General features: G+C 45.0%; 1 protein-coding gene across 1 annotated transcript in view; it reads left to right on the forward strand.

The window, feature by feature from the left end:
* Ptch1 (patched 1) overlaps positions 1-6,387 on the forward strand; it is a 54,903-nt gene extending 48,516 nt beyond the window's left edge. The window contains exons 21-23 of the mRNA XM_051194136.1: positions 3,544-3,643; positions 4,148-4,405; positions 5,562-6,387. Coding sequence (XP_051050093.1) covers positions 3,544-3,643; positions 4,148-4,405; positions 5,562-6,086 — 883 coding nt within the window. The 3' untranslated portion in view covers positions 6,087-6,387. The remainder of the gene's footprint in view (positions 1-3,543; positions 3,644-4,147; positions 4,406-5,561) is intronic.
* Positions 6,388-22,979: the final 16,592 nt, after the last annotated feature.

Below are 22,979 nucleotides of genomic sequence, written 5' to 3' on the forward strand. Positions count from 1 at the left end.
AAGTGTCTTGGAAGACATAAGGGAAAAGGCTAGGGTAGGAGCAATTCCATTGCTTGAGGCTAGAGTCGGTCACCTGGCAATCCCGAGTGTCGAGATTCCAGTTTCAAACACCTACAGAGAGATGATTGTGGCCTGTGATTTGCAGTGTCCAGCTTTGGTGTGGGAGGGCCTGGAGATGTAGCTCAGTGCGGGGCTAGGCACGCATGAAGCCTTGGGTTTTGTCTCCCACACTCCATCCTCACCTCTGCAGTCCAGTCCTTGGCCATGTGCTGAGTTTGAGGACAGCCAGGGATGCATGAGAACCAGCCTTATAATAAACTATAGAAAGAAAACTTAGCATACCTCCAGTATGGGCACCTAGCTCTAAACTTTACACAGGAAATGAGTACACTGTACCAGATTTTGTGTTTGGGGCCCTTCTGAGACCTCATCAATGCTGAACATCCGACTTCAGGGTCACATTCAGGGACTGAAAGCCTGGCACATGTACTCCTCTCTGGATCACAGGGCAGGATTTTGCTACATGACGTGGATAAGCCGGTGGGTGACTTTGAAAAGCGTAAAAGCCAGTGAGTTTTCAAGTTGAAGAATTAGAGGTTGGAACAAGAGAGAAAGGATGCTCTTTCGGTGGAATAGTGACTTCACTAGGTGTCTTCTCCTGGGTGTAAAACCATCATCTATTGCAAAGAGGCAAAACCGATGTCCTCCATATGTAAGATGTTGGTGCGTCTTTAGAATAAGGCGGAACCCAGTGAGTTTATGGTGCTCCACGTCTGGAGAGATGACCCATTCCGGCTGTCCTTGGGAGCATTGTTTGGTTACTCTTTTATTGGTACTCTTTGAAGCAGGACTGCTCTGAGCTCAGCTGTCTGGGCTAGAACTCCTGTGTAGTCTGGCTGCTCCCTGGACCCCTCTTTAGGGAAAACACTACTACTGTGCGTTTAACGTAGGAAAATGTGAAGAACATAAGAAAATGCTTTTTTAAGGGGCTGGGTGTTTGGGTGATGGTTTGTTTATGAAACAGGTCTTGTGTAGCCCAGGCTTGCCTAGCTCTTGTGATGTTGCAGAGTGGCTTTTAACTGCTGATTCTCCTGCCTCAGCCTCCCAAGTGCTAGAATTATAGGCAGGTGTTACCACATCTGGCTCCAATCAAGCGTTACATGTGTGCACACAAAGGCTGGCCAAGTAGGGAAGCTTACCTTTTCAGATAGAAGGAGGAGTTTTAGCTGAAGCTTAACACAAAAGTTAGTTACGTTGTGGGTGTAGCTCGGTGGTACAGTGAGTACGTGCCTAAGGTGCATGGGGAAAGGGGGTTGATTCCCCACTACCAGAGGAGGAAAGAGAAAGGATCAGTCTTGAAGCATAGCCCGTTGGGCAGCCAAGCTCTCAGGGCCTTCTGGAATGAGGGTATGGTTGACGCATTGTTTGTGGGTAGAGTAAGCAGAGGTTGACTCATTTTACTGTAGACCAGCACTCTGTATAATAAGCTTACTGATCATCCGGGCTAGTACAGATTGACAGAGACCTTTCCAGACAGCTGTCAGGAGAGACAAGCGTGCTAGCCTTCACACAGCCTATTGATAAGTTAGTACACTGATCAGTAGATTCTCCTTTACCAATAACTGGTGAGATAGATGGCTTAACTTAGATGCTGGTTTGGGTATTTGGCACTTATTTCCTCTGCACACTCCTACACAGATACTAGCTTTCGTCTTTCTGCATAATGCTCAATGCCAAGTGGGATTGCTTTGGCATGGTCTCTGGGCTCTTCCAACACAAAGGTAATGCCAGCCTCACGAGTGCCATTTCTGTGACTACCGGCAAATAACACATAACCTACTCTGCCATGTGGCTTGAAGTCTGCCAGGATTGGGAAATATCCAGTCTCCCCAGGCAGTTCAGAGCCAAGAGAGATAAATGCAGGGTGTGCTGGGACCTTGCAGGTTAGCTGAGGAGCCAGTGCAGAGCCTTGCAAAAGATACTACAGAGCAGAACCCATTCCCTCACCCCGTCCTAGCTGGGGCTGCTCATTTGTTCCCAGAGATATCGGGGTTCCTGTTTCAAGCACTTAGAAGGGCTTCCCATTTTCTAAAATAGGATGGATAAAGTCCTCACCAGAGTTGAATAAATGAGCAGACACTGTATACATGAAGCCGTCAGAAGTCTAATTGGTCTGTTTATGTTGCAGCTAGATGGATGGGATGCAAATTGTCTTAATGCCTGCCGCTGATATATGCCTCCACCGAAAGTTCCACAGTTTATGTTAGAGGAAGACATTGGCGGCTTGGCTTTTACTAATGCAGCTCAGTGGGTTTTAGTGTTTACAATAGCTGTGAGGTATTTGTATTTTTATAGGGATTCTCTCTCCTTTCATCTGATGTCAAAACATACGTAGACACGGCATCGTAGGATGGCTGTTCAGTTTTATGATCCAGGGGACCATTAATAGATAGATATCTAGCCCTCCCTCTTTCTTTCCAGAACATCCCAACCCCACCCCCAACCCCAGCCCCAGCCCAGTTCCATCAAAGCCCTAGAAATCATTAGTTCCAGGAAAGCATCCTTGCGTGGAGTGTGCACCCTCCAGCTGTGCAGAGTGCCGACCAAAGGCGGGCCTTGGCTGACAGGTTTACCTTGGTATTCTTGAAGGATCCCAGACCTTTAGCCCTCAATGGTGGGAACGCAGAACTCGCTGTTCACTCTCCGTCTTCTGCCATGGTGCTTCAGCCTTTATGTTTGAATTGGCTGATGCAAAACAAGAGTATTCAAAGATGCTAAATTGTTCAACAAAAGATTGGCCTGCGGAGCAGCCTGCCATTGTGGAGCGCCCTCGCCCCACACAATGCCCCAGCTCCCACAGAATGGGCAGCGCTTTCTTTGCAGGGCTGGTTCCTGCGTTCTAAAAAGGTTGCAACTGGAGCCATTTGGTAAAACTGGAACCCAGAGAATTCCAGGCAGAAAGTTGTGATTAATGAAAGCCCAGGGAAACCCTTACCTGATGCGCTGGAGCCTTAATTAGAGATTCTGCCCTAAGAGGCAGGAGCATTTCACAGTGGATTAGCAGCCTGCAGAAGCAGGCTGCTTTTCCTCCTGGGCCAAATTGTTTAAATTCTACACCCTTCGCTTCATTTGTTTGCTTCTGCTGGGTTTTCACGAGCGGGGCCCCTAGGCATTGTGTCTGTGCTTTCAGGTTGCTCAGCCATTCATTTCCTATTCCATATTTCTGTGTTGGTGTAACACGTTCATAAATAACATTACAGGCATGAGATTTCAGCAAATTAACAAACTGATTTTAACTCCCCCCCCCCCCCATGAACTAACACTCCAGTGTGTGGAATGTAGTTCTTGGAGTCATAAGGTTAAAAAAAGAACAAAACCCCACGCTAATCCTGTGTTAAAAGTTTGAACTGTGGTTCCTTCGGTGGCTGCCTCTTCAGAGGAGTGGGGTTGTTGAGCTGATGATCTCTTGGTGCAGAGTAAATTTGGGTGTGTGGAATGCTTTCTTTGCAGCCTGACGGGTGCCATGTCCCTTTTGTCTTCCAGATACTTCTTTGCTGTCCTGGCGATCCTCACCATCTTGGGAGTTCTCAACGGACTGGTTTTGCTGCCTGTCCTCTTGTCCTTCTTTGGGCCATGTCCTGAGGTCAGTGATTGCCAGGGTGAGACATTCACCCCCACCCCAGGCCACCTGCTTTCCCCAGTGTCACTCCTGATTGAGATATTTAGGTGCTACTGTATCTGCTGATGGTGTGATCTCTTCAATAAACATCCAGCAACAATGGCTGTTTTACTTTTCCATTTGATAATTCAGGATGGGGGCTGTAGAGCTGTTTCAGGCCAGCTGATGGGCAACTTTAGTTTTGGGGATATGTAAAGGAAGCCTTTTCTACCTCAGATAAGTGTTTGGGCTTAGCAGGTGTAAAAGACACCTAACCTGCCTTTCTAGTGTTGGAAGACATGGGCACTGTTTTTTGGGCCAGTATCTTGAGTGTCTGCCCAGGTAGCATGGAGAGGGGAGTAGGTACAGTATGATGTGTGGGGTTCTTTTGCCAGGTGACGGGCTGATGAATAACATTGGGCTTTGGACTTTAAGATGGGCCAACAGATAAAAGAATGTAACACTTTTAATCGGGATGTCCTTAAATAGGTGTCTCCAGCCAATGGCCTGAACCGGCTGCCCACTCCTTCGCCTGAGCCGCCCCCAAGCGTTGTCCGGTTCGCAGTGCCTCCTGGCCACATGAACAATGGGTCTGACTCCTCTGACTCAGAGTACAGCTCTCAGACCACAGTGTCTGGCATCAGTGAGGAACTCAGGCACTACGAGGCACAGCAGGGATCCGGAGGAGGTCCTGGCCACCAAGTGATCGTGGAAGCCACAGAAAACCCCGTCTTTGCCCGGTCCACTGTGAGTCACCCAAGGGCACAGGGAAAGATTCATTTCTCCTCTGGCAGTGGACCAGGAGGTCTAGGGGAGGTCCAGGGAGGTCTGCTGCTCAGATCTCGTAGACAGATGGGTGCAAGAAAAAAAAAAAAAAAGTGTATACATCAGGTCAAATCACAGGAAACTGCCAGGGAGTCATTCTTTGTAAACTATGACCTGCTTCCTTTTTTAATCTTGTGGATTGACAGAGCAATTCGAACAGGGAAACACAGTTTGCCTAGAATATTTAAAGCCTAGGGGCTCATCTAGTCCTGCCCTTATTCAGAGCAGACTCAGCTACAAGCCTGTACCTCCTTTCAGAATGGTACGTGAGAAAATGTAACAAAAACAGTGTATTGTACTGCCACAAGAAGCGTTTTTTTTCCCTTCTCATTTGGCCTTGGGACAAAATTATTTTAATTACTATCTAAAGTTTTCCCATAGCTCTGTGGCTTCGAGCTCTTAGTGTTGCAGATGGCTGGAGGTTTGTTGAAGCTCAGAAGTATCCCGAGTTGTTAGCAATTCCAGAAGGCAGCAAGGAATCAACAGGCTCTATTCCTTACCGGCAGTGGCCCTCTGTCAAGATGCCCAGCCTTAAAGAGCCAAGGATGGCTCCAAAGTTCCCATTGCTTGCCTGAGGCCCTCACCATCCTTACAGGAAGTGTGCATTTGAGTCCTGGGCTAAGGCAGCCTTGCATGAAGGAGAGAGTGGCTAGCCAGTGAATTGTGTTGTCCTTGTACCCCTACACCCCCCCCCATGATGACACCCTGCTGAGCTGCAGTGTGAATCTGGTTTTGTTCAGCAGGAGCCTAAAAATAGGTACAAGCTCAAGGACTTTGAAGTTGGTCACGGTCCTTTTGATTGATGTGGCCACTATGTTACTCGAGCTTTGCACAGAGACCCAGAAACCAGATTCCTAATGGTCAGGCAGAGACGGATGTGTCTGACACAAGTGTCTGCGTTGGTAGAAGTTTTTGCTCTGCTCTTCAGTACATTAGCTACTGGCCACACCTGGCTTAGGGTTGGGGCAGGTGGAACAAAGCTATATGACCCAGAAAGCGGGGACGTCCGTCTCTGAAAGCCACTGTATATGTATCGCACCACCTTACCTCCCTGTGCTAACCTGTGTCACCTCTGCAGGTGGTCCATCCTGAATCGAGACATCACCCTCCCTTGAACCCTCGGCAGCAGCCTCACCTGGACCCTGGCTCCCTGTCTCCTGGACGACAAGGCCAGCAGCCTCGAAGGGATCCCCCCAGAGAAGGCTTGCGGCCACCCCCGTACAGGCCGCGAAGAGACGCTTTTGAAATTTCTACTGAAGGGCATTCTGGCCCTAGCAATAGGGACCGCTCAGGACCCCGTGGGGCCCGTTCCCACAACCCTCGGAACCCAACGTCCACTGCCATGGGCAGCTCTGTGCCCAGCTATGGCCAGCCCATCACTACTGTGACGGCTTCCGCTTCTGTGACTGTTGCTGTACATCCCCCACCTGGACCTGGGCGCAACCCCCGAGGGGGACCCTGTCCGGGCTATGAGAGCTACCCAGAGACTGACCACGGGGTGTTCGAGGATCCCCATGTGCCTTTTCATGTCAGGTGCGAGAGGAGGGACTCGAAGGTGGAGGTCATAGAGCTACAGGACGTGGAGTGTGAGGAGAGGCCGTGAGGGAGCAGCTCCGACTGAGGTGTGTGCTCCAGGGGTGCTTTCCGGGGTTACCTGAGCACTGGCACAGCCCAGACTGGACCCCGGGGGACCTTTCCTCCCCAAGACAAGGCTGATGTGGCCAAACCAATACCTTTCCAAACTGGATTTTCTTTTCTTTTCACTAGTAACCTCTTTGATTTAACGGTTTTACCTTGTAGCGGTTTGCTGCCCCTTGCAGCAGAGTTCTAACAAGCATGCAAACAAATGACCTTGCAAGGTGAAGATGATAGATGAGATGAATTTAGTCAGCCCATTGTAGAGTTGCTGTGTCTCCATGTCCATGCAGAGTTAGGGGCTGTGTTGCGTGAGAAAGGCACAGCTCTAGTCGTGACCATGATGTGACTTCTTTTTTTTTTTTTTTTTTTTTTTTTGTTTGTTTGTTTTTTTTTTTTTTGTTTTAAAGGGTAATTAAAATCTGAAGCAAAGAGGCCAAAGATTGGAAAAGCCCCGCCCCTACCCACCCACCCACCCTCCCACCTCTTTCCAGAACTGACTGCTTGAAGAGAACTGCTTTGGAATTATGGGAAAGCGGTTCATTGTTACTGTAATTGATTGTATTATTTTGTGAAATATTTCTATAAATATTTAAGAGGGTGTACACATGTAATATACATGGAAATGATGTAAAGTCTATGGCCTGGGGCCTCTCCACTCCTGCCCCAGAGTGGGGAGACCACTGGGGTTTCCTTCCCACGTGTACATTGGTCCTTGTGCCGCAACCAAGCTTAACTTAGTTTTTAAAATCCCTTCCCCCGCCCCCAGCATATGTCGCTGCTGCTTAAATATTGTATAATTTACCTGTATAATTCTATGCAAATATTGCTTATGTAATAGGATTATTTGTAAAGATTTCTGTCTAAAATATTTTAAATTTGCATATCACAACCCTGTGGTAGGATGAAATGTTACTGTTAACGTTCGAGCACGCTATGCGTGGTAATTGTTTAACGAGCAGGCGTGAAGAAAACAGGATAATCCCGGTGGCTTCTCCAGGGGTAGGTTTTATGCAGTTCTCATGGGTGTATGTGTGAGTGTGTGAGATTTGCCAGTGTACTGCACTGTGACTTCGTTGTGTTCTGTTTTGTTCTTTTCCTTGTTTCTCTGCTTCGTGTGACCCCTAGCTCCGGCCTAGTCAAGCTGGGAAAGTCAACGTCTCTTTCTGTCTTGGCGCTGGTGGCAGGGTGGACCTGTCATGTGTCTTATTCTCTGGAAATAGTCCAGAGAAGCCAAGCTTGGCTTCATGCCTGCAGCAGCTCCTGAGGTCATGGGTAAACCCCCCCCCCCACCCACGGACCTCCCCTTCAAAGAGAATACATTCTCATAGATCATAATGTTGGGTGTTAGGGTCTCTCTGGACCCAACAGTCTTCATTGGTGGTGAACCTCAGATGGATCATGAGATGGCATAAAGGAAGTACAGTATTGTACCTTTCTCCTACCCCTGTAACCCAGATACAGGCAGAGAAATCTACTTCATTCAAGGTCTGCATTCATGCCCTTACAAATCCAAATCCCTTACGGCAAGTTGATTGCCTAGTTGGCGCACACTGATGGCTGTGCAGCTTCAGCTGTGTGAGATATGAGGCTCTTCTCCATGTGTGCTAGTCCTGTGCATACCCCTTCCCTTCTCCACTGTTAGAACGCATCCAGCATGGTGTCCATGGGCGAGCAGTAAGGTGCCACCCAGTAGAAGTGTGTAGAGGAAGCTCTTCGAACCAGGTGTTAGATTTTAAGATTTGATCCTGTTTTCTTGATCCCTGAGGTAGATGGGGAAGCAGTGTCTTCCCTTGTGAGTGAGCACTGAAGACTTGTGTCAGAGGAAGGAAGCTACTGAGCAGTGCACTCTGCGAGCAGCTTCATTCAGTCCCTCCTAACCTGCATGGAAGTCTGTAAGGCAGTGGGCCCCTGCTAGGACCAGCAATCTAGTGACCTCAGACCTTTAAACTCATCCCCAAACTGTAAGGTACTAATTGAAAGCCACCAGAGGCTACCGTGTGTGTGTGTGTGTGTGTGTGTGTGTGTGTGTGTGTGTTTGTAAATATGGCAGAGGCCCTGGCCACCCACTTCTACTGTCTCAAAGCCTGTCAAGCCACTGTCTGCCTACCCAGAACCAGCTCTGCTCAGAGAGCTTGTACCCTGAGTTGAGAAGGGAGATGTAAAATCCCTGCGATTCTTGGTGGTGGTCAATCACTCCTGAGCCTCACTCACGGCACGAGGAAGTTCGCACAGCAGTTTGGTTTCTGTGCAACAAGAGTTACATCAGCCAAGGCAGGAAGGACACAGAGCTGACAGGAGACTACAGTCTCGGAGTGTGTGTATTGTCTGTCTGTCTGTCTCCTCATAGTTTTATTGTGTCTGTATTGTTTGTTCATTTGGATGTCTTAATTTTTAAAAGAAAAGATCTTTGCTGATATTTATAATTTTGTATCATAAGAATGTCCTCCAGAATTTGTCATGCCAGTTTATATAACAAAAAAAAAAAAAAAAAAAAAAAAATTTGCAGGGATTTTATTTCTATTGGAAACACTATTGCAGTTATGTTTTACTTTTGAACAGAAGTTTTATTTGTATAGAGTGCTTACTAATGTTAAATAGTTCAGAGTATATAACATTTACACTAAGGACTCATGGTAGGTTTTAGCGTAAGGAGTTTAAAGGAGATAAATATTCAAACTGGGTCTCGTCTGCCAAACTGGGTGGAAACGAGTTTGTGTCATTTCAATTACAAAGATGAAAGTATGCCATATAATTTATTTATATGAAAATTTATTTTTGTAGTGTACATAGTAGTCATCAAGTCTTTTGACAGAAGTATATTTTTAAAGAATTTATATGTGGTGAAATCCATAATGTCTGGAACTTTGCTGAGAGGTGCGTGTGAGGACACCCTTCCTTTGTAAATGACAGCGAGGAAGAGGAAACGTTTAACAGTGTTAAGAGAGTACAAGAGAGCAGCTATGTATCCACGAGATTGGGAAGTTGTTGGTGTGAGCATTGTGGCCTGGTGCAGTTCTCAGATGAAAATGTACAAAAACTCTCTAAATATTAATGTTCAAACACTGATAGAAATTCTAACATGAATAAAGATAATATAACTCGTTGGTCTATGTGCTTGCTTCTAGAATGTTTCTTAAATGTGTTCACGCAAGACGTCCCTAGACAACTGTTTGTTTCATCTTGCTAGCCTTGTGGAAGCCATTTGTGTTTATCTTGTGGACACTGAGAAAGCGCCTTAAGTGATCCTGTTAAGTGAGCGCTCCCTTTTCTTACCTTTCTGTGCCTGAGCTCAGGAAATATGTAAGGCCAAGTTCAGTCTAAACAGAATTGCCTGAGAATGTGGATTTGTTCTTACAGAGGGCCACGCCAAACTGAAACTCCAGCTCCAGGGGATCTGATGCCCTCCGCTGGCCTCTGCTGGCACTGCACACTCATGTACACATGCCCACGCGCAGACACACGTAGAGACCCGATGTAAAAATTTGAAGTGTTTTAAATACAAGACACCTAGTACAGGGTGATCTTTGTGTTGTTTTTTTGAGTGGCCACTGATGTGATCTCATCGATGTCATCATGCCTGAGGGGAAACAGCACTACAAACAGCACCCCTGTTTGGTTGTTTCATTTATCAAGACAGGTTCTCAGTATCCTGTAACTCTGTAGTTTGAGGCAGATCTGGAACTCGAAAAGATCCACCTGCCTCTGCCTCCCAAGTGCTGGGACTAAACGTGTGCCACTACTGGTTTAATGGCCCTGTTTTTAACTCCGTGTTTTTGCAACTATAAATGGGAGGAAAGTATGGCTCAAACCATCCTAACTAAGCATGTAGGAAGTCCTAGAGACAGGGATGAGCCAGCTGTAGCTGAGGCTGCCTCCTGGTTTTGTGTGGATTTGTCAGGAGACAGCTGTATCTGTGTTTACACACAGTGTTCATGGCTACTTTCACACTATAATGGCCGGATTGTGTTGTTTGCAACGGTGATTGACTGGCCTGTAGACCCCGAAATATTTACTCTGTGGCCTTTAGGACGAAGCCTGCCAGTCCCTCTTAAGACAAGGAAGTGTTTGGCCGATGCTACTCAAGTGTGGTCCGTGAATCAGCATGCCTTGGAAGCTTGCTGGAAAAGCCAGAATCCAATGCTGCTCCAGACCCACCAAATCAGAGCCTGTGGGAGGGAAACTCGGGAGTCTGCTGTTGACTAGTCTGTTGTTCAGTGGTCCTGAAGCGCCAGCAGAAACAATCTCTAAATTCCTTCCAGGCGGATGTGGCCTCGGTTACCTAATGCGACTCAGGCTGAAGGGCCAGCACAGGCCAGATTCTGGAAACAACAGAGAGATCCTGACTCGTCTGTGTGGTCTTTTCCCAAGAACACATGTTCCTCTGTGGGAACGAGTCAAGACCTGTGAACTTTGCATTTATGTCTGGGAGTCCAGGCAGAGGAATTCCCTTCACAGTGTTCTGTCACATGCAGCTGTGAAGAGGGTCCCCGCAGAGGCCATAGGCCCATGATAGGACACACAGGGGATGTGGGGCCCTCTGTCTGCCTGCCCTTCCTACCTAGAGACTTCCCAGCACCCAGCTGGCCAACTCTGGAAGCCTGTGAAACCCTGGAGCTTGTGTCCTCTATAAATGAAATACGAATGCCCCTGAGGGGAGGTATCTGAAGGCCACCGGTGAGTGGGGATGGGAATCAACCACATCCCACACACTCTGCCGTGACTTTCCTACCCTGGACCTGAGTTCCTTATCTCAGAAAGCCCTGCAGTGATTTCTAGCTGGGGCTGGACTAGAGGCGTGCTCACTAAGTTAAGGGCTGACCATGCAAAGCATGAGGACCTGAGTTCAATCCCCAGGACCCAGGTGAAAAAGCCAGATGCCACTGTGCTTGCAATCTCAGTGCTGAGGAAATGAAGACAAAAAGATGCCTTGAGCTTGCTGGACAGCCTCGCTAATCAGTGAACCGCCCGTTGTAAAATACCAAGTGATGTTCCTGAGAAACAGCTCTGGAGCTTTGGGAGAGCACATATTCATGAGAGCGCCAAAGAGTTGGTGGCCTGCTCTTAAGCCCTGACTTAGTGAATTTCATAAACGATGCTAAATTGGGTCCAGAATTCAGGTCAAGGAGAATGTGGACTCTCCAAATCTGATCATGGGAAATACTGCATTAATTAGAATCCAAGCTGGGAGAAGCTACAAGATGATGGCTGATTACCAACCAGTTTTGTTCATTTGTTTGATTTTTGTTTTTTTTTTGTTTTTTGTTTTTTTTTTTGTTTTGTTTTGTTTTGTTTTGTTTTGTTGTTTTTTTTTTTTTTTTTTTTTTTTTTTTTTGTTCGTTTTGTTTTGTTTTTGCTTTTTTGAGACAGGGTTTCTCTGTATAACAGCCCTAGCTGTCCTGGCATTTGCTCTGTAAACCAGGCTGGCCTCAAACTCGAAGTTCAACTGCTCTGTCTCCTGAGGACTGGGCTTAAAAGCCAGTTTTAAGTGTTTAACTTTATATTTACTGTGTATGTGTAGGTCAGGGAACAGCTTATGGGCATCTGTTCTCTCCTACCATGTGGGCCGAAGGACGGACGGAACTCAAGCCCCCAGGCTTGGCAGCAGTCACCTTCACTTGCTGAGCCATCCTGTCATCCAAGTTTGTGTTTTGTAACTGATGTATAACTAATAAGTAACTTCATTTTTAATCACATTGGGACAAGATTTTAATTACACTGTGTACCAAGATCTGCCGTCTTTATTCAGGACCTAGGGTCCTTTTTCTCTTTCCCCTCTCCCTTCTCCCTTTCTCTCTGGATGCTCTCTCCTCTCCTCTCCCCCTCCCTCCTCTCCTCTTTCCCTCCTCTCCCCTTCTCCTCTCCCTCCCTCTCCTCCTCCCTCCCCTCTCCCTCTCTTTCTGTCTGCTGTCTCTCTCTCTTCCTTTCTTTTTATTTTTTTCCACAACAGCTACAGCTTCTGAGCTCCAGGCACCAGCCATGCTGACATAGAGACAGTTGTTTTGCTTTTGGTAACTAACCTCCCCAAAAGAAGAAATGGATCTACTAATCATTTGAAAAGAACTTTGGCCAGGTTTTAATTGCTCTTAATGAAGGTCGTACATAATGAGAACATACTGTAAGCACGAGTGTTTTTTAATCGCACACATAGTCATGATGGAGGATGTGTTGGACATCAGTTTTTGCATAGGTTTCCTGCCAGGAAATTAGAACAACTGTCTTCATGAATCTCTGTGAGAGATACTCTAGTCTGTTTAGGTCATGGAATCCCAGCAAACAGAGGGACTTGGGGCTCTGTTACAAAAAAAGAAGTGTGCCCGGCATAGGTGAACCAGATAATAATTGTCATGGCACAGCTGGAAATTTCCACTTGCCATGACTGACTGGAGGCTACTCCGTAGGGGTTCCCTCTTGAAGCAAAGGGGACAGAGTATACATGCTGCTGCAGCCTGCAGATTCAGCCTCACGTGGCCAAGGAAGGCTAACAAACAAAATCCATGAATTTCAAACATAAGAACTTCTTCGTGAGATTATTTAAGGGTGACGTGTGTAATTTCACAGGTCACAATGTCATAATGCCATGTTGAAAAGTTGGACACACTGCTAGAGCGAAGCACCACTGCATAGACAGAGTCCTTTCCCTAAGACAGAGTCAGACCTCAGGAAGCAGCAGTATCTTCTGGAAGAAGCGTGGGGAGGTCCATGACGCTCCATTTTCCTGGAAAGTGTTATCTCAGTTCATCTGAGGGTACCAGCACATGATGTCAGAGTGTGCAGTAAGGGCAACAGTAAAGTCGACCAAGTTGTTCCTAAGAGAGCAACTGCAGGAAATGTCGCTATCAACGACACCATCTTTACATACAACGGACAACAGCTTGTATTCTCCCAGGAAGCAGGGTGGGGTAGATAATAACCTGCTTTATTTGTATAAAGGAAAAAATTATGTAGATGGAGGAAGACTTGACAAGCAAGTTCTGACTGGTGAGTTATTATATAATAATGAGGATTGTAGGAGTAAGCCCAGGTTGAGATGCCAAACACTCCTCTTGGTAATTACAAATGTGAATCGATGGCAGAGGCAGGTGGACTAGTGTTGAAAGCTTCTGCAGCCAGAGGAGAAGCAAGACGAGGCAAGAATGGAGAATAGCAAGAAGCCCTCTGCTGCAGACCAGGGTCAGAGAAGCATCAGAGAGGAACAGGTCGGAGGAGCAGAAAGCAATCCAACATATCAAAAAAGACCAACGCGCACTTCAAAGGAAGGCCAAACAAGGAGGCAATACAATGACTGGAAGTGTGTCAAAAGTTGGTCAAAAACCTGCTGTAGGTCTGTCTGGTCTGCAAGATGCGAGGTAAGCTTCATGCTTGAACTCTGAGGTGCACTTGCCCTTCCTATGACAGGCATAATTTTTTCCACACAATTCCCACCTTTGTGTAGCACCATGGGAGACTACCAGGAACCAAGATGTCTGACTTGTGGGAGGTTAAAGCTGCCAGGGACCCTTGACACCTTGTAACTTGGAGAATCAATATGGCTTGACTAATACCCACAGTAATCAAGGTGGACCACTGAGATTACTCTGATGTGTGTTACCTCCTTGTTCTCATCTTCCCCTGTTTTTACGTGTTTATTTCAAAGACATGGGGGGGGGGGGCTACTGCTGTGGTAGCCAAAGAACCTTGCACTCCAGGAGCATGCACGCCACCCTGCACATGTTTGTGCTAAAGCAAACAGCGGCGGCAGTGAGGGAAGCAATTAGCAAATCTCTGAATTCTCCTTCTGATTACACCTAAATTCCAAAAGCTAATTGGCTAAAATGTTCTTCCTTAATTAGAAGCAATTAATACATGAAACTTGGTTTGCATTTCACAAGAGTTTACATTTCAGGATTGAAATCTCCAACTTCATTTACTAATGGTCTCTAATGGCCTGTAATCATAAGGCATACACAATTACAGGGGGTGGGGGTTTCAAAGTGTCGGAATGGAAGAATGTCTGAAGTTATGAATTATTCTTGCATTGCTGAGTACATACCCAAGATCACTATAAAACACATGCCATGTGTACACATTCTTGCTCAAACAGTCCCAAAGGAGTACATTTGTGACATTTGACCCCTCTGGACTTCCCACTCTCTGCTGTCATCCTACAGCACCTACTACCCTGTGGAAACTTCAGATGTTCAAATAGTCCCTCGTAAAATATGGCGTGGTGTTATGAGTAGTTTCTCTGCCAGCCTGGTCCCACTGCTGCACCAGCCACAAGTAACACACAGAGACGCTGTATCAGATATAATTCTGTTGGCCAGTTACTAGTTTCTTATCAGCTAGCTCTGTCTTAAATATTAACCCATTTGTATTAATCTAAGTATTTCCATGTGGTCTCATCTTACCGGAGAGAGGGGCTGGTGTTCTGCTCTCTCCAGCCTCTCCATGCTGACTCATCCTTACTACTTCCTCTCTCCTCCTTCTCTCCTAGTCCCGCCTATCTTGCTTTCCTATTGACCAATAGTGCTTTATTCATTAACCAATAAGAGAAACATATTTGCAAAATGACATCTCCCATCAGTGTGGCATTATTATAGAGCCTGCACACATCCTACTGCAGACTTTAAATTATCTATTACTTACAATGCCTAACACAAGGTAAATTCTGTATCACTTAGGATATAATCAAAAGGAAAAGCTTAACAGGTTTCATACACATGCACCTTTTATCAAATAAATTTGACTCAAAATTTAAAAACTTCATGGATCTAAAACCCGCAATCCAACTGCTCTCATCCTCTTACACCTTCTCAGTCAAGCTAGATACTCCCAACGCTAAAACCTACTGGAATCCATCTCTAAGACAAAAAGCTGGGCGATAACCTCCTTCCTGAAAGTGCTTGCTATGCAAGCATAAGAACCTGAGTTAGATTGCCAAACTGTGTAAAAATATGGGCAGGGTTATATTCTCAGCACTGGGGAGGCAGAGGCAGGAGGATCCCTCTGGCTCAGTGGCCAGCCTGCTTGGCCTAATCAGCAAGCTTCCGCCCCCAATGAAAAACCTTGCATCCAAAATCAAGGTAGAGGCTGCCTGAGGAGTGACACTCAAGATTGTCCTCTGGCCTCCACATGCAAGTATGCATGCATACACGTATGAGCGCCTGTGCACACACATAAATAAGAAGACGAGGATGCTTAAGCCCATCCCTGTATAGCAGTGAAATGAAACTCCCTGTTTCTTGCTTGATGTGTGACAGGCCTCAGGTTATGCATCTAATGAGCTCAATAAACAGGGCTCAATTGCAGAGAGTCACCATGAGCCAGCAGCAATGGGTGTGGGGTATCTTTCTTGCACAAATAAAACCTGTCTAGGGGTCAGAGCGTGGAGCTTTAATGATGTATGATTAAGATACGTGGGGTGATGATAAAATATGGGTTACATATTTTATTCTATATTATTTTATTCACTTACATGAGAAACCAGTGACCCACAAGTTCCCGCTCCAAGGATCCACACCCAGGCTGCTCTCTGTGACCCGACGGGAACCAATCGAGAGAAAGCCTGTCCCCAGACCAAGTACCACATGCTCACCCATGCACCTGTGACCACGCCCATTTGGTGCCACAGGTGCAGCTGGGTGGACCTCTCACTACAGAGCTTGCCGCTAGCTAACCATAGAGGTCTGGAGGTCTGTACAGACAGACAGAAGTGATGTAGCTGGGCAGAAACAGGACATAAGCAGGCAGAAACAGGAACTCGCTCTCTTGTCTGCTGAGACGCTAAGGAGGTAAGGCGTGCTGTGGCTTGCTCCTTCTCTCTGATCTCGCAGAATTTCTCTCTATATGTGATTCCGGCCTTTTAATATCTAGACCAATTAAGAACTCCTGTTACAAATGGGATTTGTGGGAGGAGCTAGAGAAGATGAGTAACAGGTGGAGGCAGGATGACAGGAATAGAAAAAGACAACTGAGGGGCATAGAGGTAAATTAAGCTGAGTGAAGAGGTCTGCAGGTGTGAGGCCTTAATTCCTCAGCACACAGCCAAGTCTTCTCATGAGATGATGTTCTAAGATTCAAGTGAAAAGACAGGTGAGTAAAAAGCAAAATCTGTTTTGTTTTAAGATTTACTTTTATTTTTATCTATTTAATGGCTTGTAGCCTCCTCGGGCCTGGGGCCTATGTGCACAGAGGGGAGACAGTCCAGGTAGACCGGCTTGCCCAGACCCTGCCAGCTTCCTTGTCCAGCCTCCTCCACCCAAGGAGGGAGCCCACCTTCCGGTGCCCTGCTAGCAACCTCCTGAGGAATGGGGACTGCACACAGGTTAACCTGTCCCAGCGAACTAGCACATCCGAAGACTGTCAGTACCCTAGTCCCACCTCCACCCACTGGACAAGGAGAGCGATCAGAGTATTAGACCTGTTGTACCCACCAGAAGAGAACCTTGGTCCCATATTCACCAGGAGAGGGAGGGACCCCACCAATATGAACTGGAAGAAGGGATGGGCAAACAACAGTATAAGAACACAGTCAATAACAGGAATATCAGTATGACAACCCTCCCCCCCCCCAGAGTCTAGGGACTCCACACCAGCAAGACTTGAACATCCCGACACAGATGAAGCAGAAGAGAATGACCCTAAAAACAACTTCATGAAGACGATAGAGACCCTAAAAGAGGTAATGAGAAAATCCTTTAAAGAAATGGAAGAAAAAACAAACCAAAAACAATGAAAGAAATCAACAAATCTCTTAAAGAAAACAAGGAAAGCCAAGAAAAAAACAATCAAACAAATGAAGGAAACAGTTCAAACAGTCAACAAGACAAAACACCAGGCCACAGAATGGGAAAAGATATTCACCAACTCCACATCTGACAGAGGGCTGATTTCCAAAGTATACAAAGAATGAAAGAAGCTAGTTACCAAAACACCAAATAATCCAATTTTAAAAATGGGGTACAGAACTAAATAGAGAATTCTCATTTGAGGAATCTAAAATGGCTGAAAGACACTTAAGAAAGTGCTCAGCATCCTTAGTCATCAGGGAAATGAAAATTAACTCTGAGATACCATCTTATTCCTGTCAGAATGGCTAAAATAAAAAACACAAAGACAATTTATGCTGGAGAGGATGTGGAGAAAAGGGTAAACTCCACTGCTGGTGGGAGTGCAAACTCATATAGCTATTTTGGAAAACAGTATGGCTGTTTCCTTAGGAAAAGGGGAATCAGTCTACCTCAAGATCCAGCAATTCCCTCTTAGGCATAAACCCAAAAGATGCACATTCATACAACAAAGACATCTGTTCAACTATGATCATAGCACCATTATTTGTAATAGCCAGAACCTGGAAGCATCCTAGATGTCCCTCTACTGAAGAATGGATGGAGAAAATGTGGTACATTTACACAATGGAGTACTACCCAGCTTGGGGGGGGAGAGATAATGGAACCTTGAAATTCGAAGACAAATGGATGGAACTAGAAGAAACCATCCTGAATGAGGTAACCCAGTCACAAAAAGACAAAACACCCTATGTACTCATTCATATATGGCTTTTAGACATAGAGTAGAGGATTACCAGCCTACAATCCACACCGCCAGAAAAGCTAGGAAACAAGGAAGACTCTAAGAGAGGCATACATGGTCCCCTTGAGAAGGGGAAAGGGACAAGATCTCCCAAGCAAATTGGGAGCACTGGAGGGGAGGGTAGAGGGAGTTAGGAAGAAGAGGAAGGGAGAGGTGGGCATGACCGAGCAGAAAGATTGAGTCAGGGAAAGAATAGAGGAGAGCAAGAAAAGAGATACCATAATAGAGGGAGCCAATATAAGTTTTAAGAGAAACCTAGGGAAATGTTCAGAGATCTACAAGGATGACTCCAATTAACAATCTAAGAATAGCGGAGAGGCTGCTTTAAATGCCCTTCCCTAATAATGAGATCGATGACTACCTTATATGCCATCATAGAGCCTTCATCTAGTAGCTGATGGAAGCAGAAGCAGACACCCACACGTAAACACTGAGCAGAACTCCTGGAATCCAGTTGCAGCTTCACTATCCCTTTCAAGGACACATCAGGCAGGCAATGATCCAAAAACCTTATACTATGCCCTACCTCTTACTTAGACTTTCTACCATTTTCTAATAGCAACAAGCTTTTGGGTTTGATGGTTAGCTTTTAAATTAACTTGACATGAACTAGGGTCACCTGGGAAGAAGGATTCTCAACTTGGAAAGTATATTCATAGGATTGCCCAGTGGGTGTGCTGGAGTTATGGCTTAGAGGTTAAGAGCACCAACTGCTCTTGCAGACATCCTGAGTTTAATTCCCAGCAACCACATGGTGGCTCACAAACCATCTGTAATGAGATTTGGTGCCTTCTTCTGCTGTGCCAGCATGCATGTAGGCAGAACACTGTACATAATATATAAATAAATCATTGTTTAAAAAAAAAGACTGGCCTATGGGCAAGTCTGTGAAGCATTTTCTTGATTAATGATTGATGTAGAAGGAGCAAGCCCATTGTGGGTGTCGTCACCCCTGAGCAAGTGTTCTGGGCTGCATAATGAAGTAGGTTGAGCAAAGCCATGGAGAGCAAGGTAGAAAGTAGCATCCCTCCACAGTTCCTACTGCAATTCTTGCTCTGGATTCCTGCCTTTATTCCCCTCAGTGATGGGCTACCAACTGGAAGATGAAATAAATCCTTCCTCCCTAAGTTGTTTTGGTCACGGTGCTTATCACAGGAATAGACATGGAGGGTACCCAAAATTCACACCATAACATGGACATTATAGGTAAACTAGGAACTATTTTAAACACTATATGGGAGAGTATGGATAGAAGAATGTGTAGAGGAATGTATATCAACAATACACAAATGAGTGGCAAGTTGATGTCATTCTGTAAATATGTTTCTCTTATTGGTTAATGAATAAAGCACTGTTGGCCAATAGGAAAGCAAGATAGACGGAACTAGGAGACAAGGAGGATTCTGGGAGAGGTGGGAGGAGATTTAAGATGTAGGGATTTGAGAAGAGAATTCGGACCCTGTCTCCGGTATGATAAGACAACGTGGAAATACTTAGATTGATAGAAATGGGATATTTAAGACAATGGCTGTCTAATAAGAAACACTAGTAACTGGCCAACAGCTTTGTATCTAATACAGCATCTCCGTGTGTTATTTGGGGCTGACGTGGCTGTGGGACCAGGCTGGAGGGAAAACTGTTCATAACAAAATGGCGCCTACGATGTGGGCACTAAGAACTTCCACTTAAGACTTAACAAAAGTTTAAAAAGGGATTTGAGAAACAAAAGAACAGAGACAAGCAAGGCTTCTTGATAGCAGCATTTTTCTCAGTTGGACTCTGTTTTTCGAGAGACAAACAGAAACTTGTGTGGCTCCTTTAAGGGAGATTTCCTGACTCAGCATAGTGGGCAAAAAACAAAACAAAACAAAAAACAAAAACAAAAAAAAAAAAACCTGCGGGGCTTTTAAAGAGCTCTGCTAACAACTTAATGGTGTGTAGGAGAGCTGGCAATGGCAGTGACCACATCTCCAAGCTGGGAGCATGCTGCTGGATGCAGTGAAGACCAAGGCAATGAACACAGCTCTCCACCATCTTTGATAGACATGGTTAATACAGATAAAAGACTTGTGACCAGAAAAAGATAAAGATTTATAGTAAAGACAGATTCAGATTAAGAGAAACCTCTAAAGATTTACAATGTGTTTTAAAATATGTGTAGAAACAGGATAAAGTTGTTTAAAAAAGAAAGTAGCTAGGACATTAATGGCACATGCCTTTAATTCCAGCCCTCAGGAAGCAGAGGCAAGTGGATCTCTGTCATTTCAAAGTAAACCTGGTATATGGAGTGAATTCCAGAGCAGCCAAAGTTAGACAGAGAAACCCTTCCAGATTAACATGGTTTGATCAAGCCAGGTGATCCAACATTCAAAACAGCTGGGACAAGGCAGCCTTGCAGATCACTGCAGCAGGATTTCTGCATCTTCTTAGGATCCCCATGACAGCAGCCCCTACCAGCAGGAAGCAGTTTGGAAAGAACAACACCCAAATTTCCAAATATTGTTTATAAATGTTTGTTTTCATTTAAATGGGCTTGGTTATAATGAATACTTTATTTTGGAACGGATTTTCATTTATTGATTCAAATTTAAGGTCAATTTTGTGATATGTATATTTCTCCTCTTGTTTAGGTATTATGTTTATATAGCTCATTTAAAAATATATAATTTAGTACAGATTATAGATAGTTACCTATAATAGTTAAAACTTATAGTTAGGTGAATTAGGTTTTCTAGATATATAGAGATGTATTTGAGATGGATAGGCATTCTTCAAACTTTTCAAAGATCTACCGAATATGGCATTTAAAATGGTTTAGGGTTTTTCTTAACAATGAGGCACAACTGCTCCTGGCAACACCACCTGCATCAGAAAGGAAGATGGACATCGAAGAAATAGGTTATGAAGTTTGCTTCCAATATGGCAAGACTAGCCATTTGGACAAGATACTGCTCTTTTCTTGACTGTTTGACTTTATGCTGTATAAACTGGACATGCAGGACCCATAGAAAAGTGACTGCTGAAACAAGATGGACATTGCTACAGAGTTCCTGCTTCATGGAAGAGTCTGCCAGACAGTCTACAGGACACAGAGAAAAGTGACTGACAAACTGCCAATACAGATGGACAGTTTAAAGTTCCCTGCTTTGCTGAGGAGTCTGCCTGACACACTATGGCCTATAGGATGAAGATGGAACATTACAGAAGAACTTCAGGTGACTGACCAGGTAGCAAGATACCTCTGTCATTTCTAGAGTTTATATATTAACCTTCAGTGATCTTTGATGGAATTGAAGACAGTTATGGTTATAGTTTTCCTTGATATTAAAAAAAAGTTACATATAGGACTTTAAACTCACAAAGATAGGATAGATGATGGAATATTTTGTTTAAATTTTGCTAAAAGTTAATGGACTAAATATTATTAACTGTGGTTCTTATTTGATAACTGTTTGATGGGAGATGTCTGTAAATATGTTTCTCTTATTGGTTAATGAATAAAGCACCTTGGCCAGTAGGAAAGCAAGATAGGTTGGACTAGGAGACAAGGAGGAGAGAGGAAGAGATTCAACAAGTAGAGACACGAGGGAGAAGAAGGTCCGGACCCTCTCTCTGGTAAGATAAGACCACATGGAAACACTTAGATTAATAGAAATGGGTTAATATTTAAGACAGAGCCAGCCGATAAGAAATGCTAGTAGCAAGCCAACAGCTTTATATCTAATACAGAGTCTATGTGTGTTATTTGGGGCTAGCACGGCTCTGGAACCAGGCTGGCAGGAAAATTGCTCATAATAGCAAGTATTAACTTACATTATGTGAAGGACTTGATCATCAGATTTGGGTATCTCTGGGAGTCTTGAGCCACTGCCCCATGGATTCCAGACTCTGACTGGGTGTCTATCTAGTCCTCTCACTATGGTAGTTGCGGGATGTTCTGCACAGGAAGAAATAAACCCAAAACAATGAGTTGTGTTTCTAGCCTGTGCACATTGCCTGGGGATTTAGGAAGGCTGGAGATGTGGAGCAAATTTCTCTCCTGAGCCAGCCATATCAAAATGTCTCTTTTTAGAAAAGTTAGCAGAGCAGTTACAGTGCAGTTGAGCCCAGCCCTCTAAGGAATGCTTTAAAATGTATTGAAAGACCAATACACCAGGATAATAACCCAGCCTGTCCCCATGATTTTCTCATGGCTCAGTTATATCTTTACTATACCTTCTCAACCCGACAGAAGTTTTCGTGACCATTTTGAGCACCTTCTGGGCAGATGCATGGGTACAGGGACCAGGAGCCTGTGATGGGATGAGCAAAGTGCACTCAGTGGACAGAAAGGGTTACATATGAACCATCACTACTCCAGGGAGCCACTAAGATTCCTAGCAATGTCTCCAATGTCAAAGTTTCAAGAAAATGACATAAAATTCCAAATTTATAATACAAACACACTGTGTAGCTTCAGTCTAAGTAAGTAAAAATCACCACACTAAACCTTTGTTTAAGAGCCACTAGTACTTGGGAGGCAGAGGCAGGCGGATCTCTGTGAGTTTGAGGCTAGCCTGGTCTACAGAGTGAATTCCAGGATAGTCAGGCCTCTGTAAATGTAAACACTGTCTCAACCCACCCCCAAAAGAGAGGGAGGGAAGGAGAGAGAGAGAGAGAGAGAGAGAGAGAGAGAGAGAGAAGAGATCCAGGACCATAGCTAAGTGGTAGGACACCAGCTTACTGGGCACAAGGCACAGATTTCATCCCCAGAACTACAAAAGAAAGGTCACCTTGCTTGTGTGTTAGCTAGATAAGTACTGCACACACTAGACACAGTGTACATCTAAGAGTGGCGTAGAAATGCCACCTGTGTGATTTGTGGCAATTTGATCCCCCGGAAGTTTAGGAAAGTGCAGGGATCATTACTGACATCAGAAGATCATCTATGCGCCAATCAAAAAGCAAATAATCTGGCTGGCAAGATGGCTCAATGGGTAAGCTAGAGAAAGGGGGGGGGTTTATCCTAGTTATGGGACACCTCGGACTTTCTAAGAGATTTATAAGAAAAGGAAAGCACTGGAGAGTAAGAAGGCTGAACAGGAAAAGTACTTGCCAACATGCCTGACATCTTGAGTTCGATCCCTGGGATCTGCCAGTTCCCAAAAGTTGTATTCTAACCAACACACACACACACACACACACACACACACACACACACACACACAGGAACAAAAGAGAAGAGAATTAAAAAAAAAAAAAAAAGTAGGTAAAGCATTACAATCCCATATCTGAGGGGAAATGTCAA

This window comes from Phodopus roborovskii, unplaced genomic scaffold, assembly GCF_943737965.1.
Source record: "Phodopus roborovskii unplaced genomic scaffold, PHOROB, whole genome shotgun sequence".
Taxonomy (NCBI): Eukaryota; Metazoa; Chordata; class Mammalia; order Rodentia; family Cricetidae; genus Phodopus; species Phodopus roborovskii.